Raw genomic sequence first — 7,499 nt, forward strand, 5'->3', positions numbered from 1 at the left:
TATATATATAATATGTATATATATGTGTGTATATGTATATATATATAATTTCACAACAATATTGAGCAGAACAATTTTTTCACCATTGATAATATAATAAAAAAAAATCTTTAGAAATGTTTCTTGAGCAGCAAATCAGTATATTTGAATGATTTCTGAAGGATCATGTGACACTGAAGACTGAAGTAATGATACTGAAAATACAGCTTTACCATTACAGGAATACATTTCTTTTAAAAATATATTAAAATAGAAAACATCTGTTTAAAATTGTAATTATATTCCACAAATATTACTGTGTGGTTTACAAATCAAAATGACTTTGCTTTTGCTTTGCACACAGTTTCAAAGCAGCTTTACAGAAAGTCATATTGTTATGTCTGTAGTGCCTTAATGCTTTAAACAGAGAGCACTTTTAGGGTATGATGGTATAAATGGCGGTATAAATAACAATTCTCTAAATGTAGACCTAGCTATGTTGTATTTATTTTATGCATGAAAATCCAATTATATGCCTCTTTTTACAGTGAATTGAATCTTGCTAACAAGCGCTCCTTTCGTTTGTTCATTAGAGGGTAAAGCAGCCAGTCCAGGGCATGTGAAAGCAGAAGATGGAGAGCAGCAAGCGGAAGAGAGCCTCTTAGAGGAGAAGCAGCCAGAAGATCCAGATCCCGTCACCAGCCTCCCTGACAAATCAGATGGCGAGCACGATGTGTCCGCCATGGAAGTGGAGTAGAGTGAGAGAGAATTTGCCAATATAAACCTGTCTGTTCATCTTGTGTGTATGTATGTGTGTGGGTTTGATTTTCATATTCTTTACCTTTAGTTTATTTGTTTCCTTTTAATTTCTACACATTACAGTTGCAGTGTTATTTCAACGATTAGTAAAGCAAAGTTAAGTAGGAATGAAAAGTTTAGTGGTCGAAGGGATTTTTGTGAGGGTTTGTAATTAGCTAAATTGCTGAATTTAAGAGTCAAGCATTATAGTGTCTTTGTTTACAATAGAACCTGTATGTAAAAGCTAAACTTTGCAGAAGTTTCAGCACATAACTCTTCTTTTAGCAGCTATTGGCATGCATTTCATTCTCTATGTAAGCACTGTTTTGTGACTGAATGTATTTAATATCCTTATTTACAATATGTAATAATGCAAAAATGTCCCGTTCAAAAGTATATTTATACTATTTATAGTTATTAATATCCTCTCAGTGCCTGTTTTTGAAGTGTAGCATACATTAGGTGCTGTGCAGCGAGAGATTGCTCCCATGTTTACATGTCTGTTCAGGTACCGCCATAGGAATGTCTGGCTATTTATTACGGCATAAAAACAGCCCTTCAGTGTTCTCAGCCTTATGTGCCTTTATGTTCGACCTGCTTCAAGATTGAAGAAAAGCAGATTAATTATCTAAGAGCATAGCATAATGTGCGAAAATACAGTGCTGTTTTTATTTTGTCAACAAGGACTAATATGAGAAATAAAGTTTTTAAAACAGTATCCTGATGTTGAGATGCAGAGTTCTTTAAGGCAGAGAATTCAGTTTTTTTTTTTTTTTTTTTTTAAATGCAATTTATTTTTCATTTAATTTATTTATTTTCATTTTTATGCATTTATTTAATGCAGTATCACACAAGCTTTCTGGTATAAATGCCATTGTAGGCCTTTTTGGGACCTGTGCATTCTGCACTGACCCGTCCAATGTGAAATAAAACCACTTTTTCTGTTCCACCGATATAACCGATCTTAAAAAAAAGTCAGCTTCTTTTTAAAAATCTGTTATTTTCTGGGCTTGAGAGTGAAAGGGTCATGGTTCTGCAGGTAGAGATGTGTAGTTATTGGTCCTAGCTAGTGTTATTTGTGTCAAGAGATTGCCGGTCAGTGGATATGCCACTTGAATGGTTAAGTGACCCTGCTCAAGTGAGCGTGAGAGAGCATCTGTGTGCTCGGCCGAAATAGGCTGTTAGGGCTGTTAGTGGCCTGCGGCATCGCCCTGCCCGCTTTGACATGGACAGACATCGAGAAGAATGTGTTCAAACACAGTCCATTTTCATTAGGGAGCCTATTTTAGCTTGTGATCATTTTATTTTAGCTCATTGATCATTTCAGACAGTATTAGATAATGGGAGTGACACACAAGCCCAACTGAGCTTGATTACTTGACCCTCTTCATTTGCAACAAGAGTGCTATCTCTGCCCCTTGACACACACTCGCTCTCTCTGCCGCTCAGTCTCTCACATTTGTCTTTGGGATTTTATAATGCATGTTTACAGATACGTGACCCCCTGAGCACAGCAATGCATCACTGTCAGCGGGACAGTGGCACCTGATTCCCATACACTGCGCCTCTCTCTGACCTCTGACAGCGCCCTGGCGCTCCAGAAAAAATAACCCGTCAATAGGACATTTGAACCTTTCCCAGCAAATATGATGTAGATCAAGTGTTGGTGAATTACTGGTGAGGTGGGCACTCAGTAGCCCAGCCCATTTCATTTCGGAGTCAAACTCCTCACTTTATCATGCTGCGAGAGATGACATTTATTTTCTTTGACGTCTTTGGTAGTGCACTGTCAGTAAAATCATTTTGTGTGTTTTGAATTCCCATCCATTTAAAGAGTTAGCGAGCTCGGCGCTCAAAGCCGCTTTTTCATGTTTGTGGCACAATGGCTTTTTTTTTTGAGGATTTCTCTCAGGCAGAAGGAGTGATTAGATATGAATCCATCGTGATAGTCGCCTCAATTTCTCTCATAGAAAGAGTCATATTTCCAGTTAGTTTCATGCCATCTCTTTCCTGTTTGATACATCTGTTCAGTTAAGAATAATACACTCTCAAAATAGTCATTTGGATGCTACATGAAATTAAAGGAAATATCTTTTGTTTCAGAACAACAACAACCAGATTTCAAAGAGATTCATCATATCCACCTTATTTTAATTTAATAAAAAAAAATGGTGCTTGACATTGCAAACTGGTATTTCCTATATTATTGTTGTATCATTGTTGTAATTATAAACATTCTGGCTGGTAGTGCAAATAGTTTTGCTATTTATTGCATTTACCTACAATGCTGGGTATAACTGATTACATGTAATCTAGATTATGTAATCAGATTACAAAAATTAAGTACTTAAAATGCTCATACTCCGATTACAGTTGCTTTTTTTGCACCTCGCAAGCAATTACACTATGTATGAAACAATACTTGTGCAAGTTACTAAACACTGATGTAGCTATGAAGCACTATGTGTTCATCTTTATCCAGTGACCAGTGGAAGTCTGGACAAAAATATTTCAAACCTGGAAGACTTTTGTCACGTAATGTCATTGTTATTTTTGGTTTATTAATAATTGTTCATATAATGCAGGGACTCCCAAGAAACTTTTGTCAGCCAAACCTCTTTGACATAATATATGTACTTGAAATATCTCTGAGGAAGTTAATATTTCAAATAATTTAACATCACACTTGCATGTTAGTGGTTACATTGACATGCAGTTAAATACATAATGTATATTTTATCTGGTGTCGTAGTGTTAAAATGTAGATTTCTATGATTTAATTATTAGTTATACAACTCACAAACCCACTGCCGTTCTTACATTGAGTCCATTTTATGTATTAATACATTTTATGATGTTAATATAAAAAAAATGGAATTCATTTTTTCTTTCTCTTTGATTTTTTTAATATCAATAAGGTACATTCAACGGTAAATTTAAAATGTAATCAGTAAAGGTTTGCAATCTGTACAGTAAGTAATCTACCCAGTTCTATTTACCTATAGTGCCTAATGAATCAGAAAATACCTTACTTCTATTTTAGTCCACTCTCTTCTCATGTGAGGCCTACTTTATGCCACAGCTGGCAGATGTTACATAGAAAATCCCTATATGGGCGGGGAGAAAAGATGCATATTTTCTGCTCTCCTTTATACAGCCCATTGGTGTCCACACAGGAAGGAGATCCCATCTGCATTCTGCTATCAGTGACCTACTAATTGATTTTCAAGGATGACAAACGAGCTGCTGGTTTGCAGAGCAGAGGTAATTCTGACCCGGTCCTGTCGGGCCAGACCCGCATGCACAGATTCTCTCAAACTCAAACTGCACGTCTCTCGACTCATATTTTTATACTGATCCTTTATTTATTCCTTGAAAATATGGCAGATAAGAAACATAAGTGTTCTTGATATTGTGTTTTGTCATATCCAGCAGCCAAAGATTGAAATCCTAAGAAACAATTTTCAGTTGAAATGAAAGAGCTTGGCCTTGTGAACCCTGGAGGAAAATAACCCCGCTGTTCCAGGCAGAATATATATAACAGAAGAACTGAATAAGTTAAATAGACAAGAGCACGAGCCATGTCACTTTTCCATTTACTGCCCTTTGGGGTGAGCGCTTCAAAATCCTCTTAAAAGAAGACTTGTTATGTGTCTCCTCGCGGACGGCTAATATGAATCCTGAATGGTGCATTGTGGTTAAAAAAAAAAAAAAAAAAGAGTTAAGTTCATCGCAATTCAGACCCTCGCCATTTGCTTATAAGCAGGGTGCGAAGAATGATACCGGCCATAATGAGTTGAATGTCACAAGAGCAATTAACATGTCCCGGTATTAGAGCTCACCCAGGGATGATGACAACTGTATCATTATCAAAGTCATCATACCCCTGTAGGCGTGAGGGACACATTAAAATCAGATTAAAGAATCGCATCCGGTGCGGTGCCACGGCCCGAACGACGAGACGCTCCATGAGCAGTTGAATTCTGCAATTAGCTTTTGGCTCTGTGATTCTTAAATGCCACAAGACAAAGTTGAGTGGCGTGAATTCATTTCACGAAAAGGTCATGAGGTGCCAAAAATATGTTGATTTGAATGGAATTACCATTTAAATCACAAAACACATTTAGGCGGGCCGATCCCCCCTCCATTCCCTGCGCACTGGAGCCTGCTGTAAATTGTTAGACAGGAACAATAAGCTTCTCTGGAGCAGAAAAGTCATTAAACCTCGCTGTAGCTCAAATGGAGACTCTTCTAAAACGTTTTTAGAGGCATCATGGTGCAGAGAAATGCCAGGCCTATCATCGCTCTGCATGTTCTTCAACATTTTTCACCTCTGAAAGGGCACATCTTTTACTTTAGCTCTGACACTTGCAATCTTTCACGGTCATAGATGCACAGAGTGCTTTAACAAACCATTATATATTTAGAGATGACTGACGCTGTCGTCTCACATGTAAAAGTAGCTTGACCTTTCCGTTCTGGTAAAACAGTGGGTTCTTGTCCTGTCCTGACCAATGTAGGGAAATTTTGGCCCTTCCAAATTTATATTCGGCCCCCAATTATGAGTAGTTTCAGCCTTGACTTGAAAAAAAAAGAATCGTTTAATCACACCTTACTTTTTAATCATGCAAAATAAATTTTTCTAAATCCAGTGTTTGTTGATAATGCAAGAAATTATCTTGAATGTTGCCTTGAGTTAAATATAAGCTACCTTCATATACAGGCTGGTAGCTTCTTATGGAAGACTTACTGATGGACTTGCTTCATGTTTTTGCTGTTCAAAATAGGGTTCATACCATTTAATAAAGCAAGATCACAGAACTGTTGAACACCCAATCGAAGGCTATGTTTACACGACAATGATGTAGTCAAAAACGGAAAGCGTTTTTAAAAAGTTTTGTGTATACATGACAATGCTTTCAAAAGGATTTGCGTTTACACATATCCGCGAAAATGGCCAAAAACGCTGTATTATGTATGCCAGGCCAGTAGTTGGCGCTGTCACCTTGTTAGTAAACAGTATATGTAGGGAAGTGACTATTATATGTTGTATATGATGTGTCTGCGCTGTTGGTGGTAATATTGGTGAAGTAAATCCACACTTTGCTGAAGAAGTGTTAGCAAACTCTTGAGCAGCGACAACACTACCATGTACTCCGCCATTGTTGTGTATGTTTGTTCGTGCTTGCCTTTAAAATCAACACGTACTGTGCATGTCTACATACCTAACACGTTCTACGCACGGAAACGATAAGGGTGTCAATTTCAAGAAACTTCCACTTTAAAAACCCATTTTCAAAAATATGAATTTTCAGTCCCCGTTGTCATGTAAACAAACCGGCAAAACACATAAAATTTTCCCATTATTGACTGAAAACGTTGTTGTGTAAGCAGCCCCTAAGAAGAGGAACTATACGGCGGTTTGTAGTCTACAGCGGTCTCAGAGTGCGAGTTAAAATACTGCCTGACCTTCATATAATTTAGCCTTCATGCTAGATCCATCCCATAACATCTGACACATGGATTTACGGTGAGTTGATGTTTTAGGTGATACTCCATTGGAAATCGATTTAACGGCAAACAGACTTACCAAACCCACTGATTCCCACAAGTGCTCGATAATTATGGTAATTACATAGCTTTGACATGAAGCAATATGGTGCCTTCAGAGGAGAGCGACTGCATCCCATGACCCTTTCAGCAGCGATATACGGTCTGTTTTTACCCAGAGAGACACCGTCCCTGCCAACGGGGGCGAGGGGGGGTCTAGAGTTAATGCTGGCGTAGCTAGCATGTACCCGTGGCTCTATCTCATGTGGAAATCATACAAAGCATCCTGCAGCCCGCAGCCTCATTTTATGGGCTCATCCATTACCACTCTGTCATTGTTAATTGTCTTCTTTTTACCTCTGCAGGATTCTCCAAATTGGTGCTATCGAATGTGACAGGGGGAAGAGCATTAACCATCTGACAAGATGATATCTGCGTTCAATTTCCTTTTCTGCGCTGATATATACCTGCAGCACATCATTTTCCTCTCTGTCATAAAGAGAGCAATAAATCAGAGGTGCTTATGGAGGCACAGCAGAAAACAGGGCCGCCGGATTTGTGTCCCCAGCGCTGGCTATTAGGACGCCATTACCGCCACGTTCTGCTCCTTCAAACAAAAATGATCAAGTTTAATGCCGCTGAGATTAGGGAGATTAAGAGGGAAAGAGAGAACAGCCTCAATCGTCTCCTCCAAACAATCTGCGCTAAACTCGATAAAAGAAATGCTGTCTTCTCTCTTCTCCTCTCGTTGACACTATTATCCATCTGTTTGGACGAAATTGCTGTATCATAGTATAAATCTGAGATACAAGTGACACATCCTCTAAAATAAAAGGGAACATTAACTGCTCTATCTTCCCCAGGCCCTGGGATCTGCCGGCTGTAAGCTCACTCAAGTGTGGTGGCAGTTATGCTGGGTTTTACTGGACTACAGACAATTATCCTTTACTCCTCTCCTCTCCAAAGACAAACTGCCAGGGCTTCATCTAAAATGATTGCAAATAGATTTTTCCAAAATGTCTGTCGCTAGATTGCTGCCATAGATTGTTTCACTTCAATGAAGTTGAAAAACAAGAAAGCAAATCTACAAATCTATCACGACATTTTTAGCGCAGAAATGTGATGCATCAGATTGTTCTAAATGTACAAACCTTGCCTAACCTTGTCATAAT

At 38.4% G+C, this 7,499-nt stretch overlaps 1 protein-coding gene across 2 annotated transcripts in view; it reads left to right on the forward strand.

Moving 5' to 3' along the window:
• LOC109071564 (endoplasmic reticulum junction formation protein lunapark-A-like) overlaps positions 1 to 1,495 on the forward strand; it is a 12,496-nt gene extending 11,001 nt beyond the window's left edge. For both annotated transcript variants that reach the window (XM_042730739.1, XM_042730740.1), the window contains exon 13: positions 573 to 1,495. In XM_042730739.1, the coding sequence (XP_042586673.1) occupies positions 573 to 736 (164 nt within the window). In that variant the 3' untranslated portion in view covers positions 737 to 1,495. The remainder of the gene's footprint in view (positions 1 to 572) is intronic.
• Positions 1,496 to 7,499: the final 6,004 nt, after the last annotated feature.

The sequence above is a fragment of the Cyprinus carpio genome, chromosome B9, assembly GCF_018340385.1.
Source record: "Cyprinus carpio isolate SPL01 chromosome B9, ASM1834038v1, whole genome shotgun sequence".
In the NCBI taxonomy this organism is placed as follows: domain Eukaryota; kingdom Metazoa; phylum Chordata; class Actinopteri; order Cypriniformes; family Cyprinidae; genus Cyprinus; species Cyprinus carpio.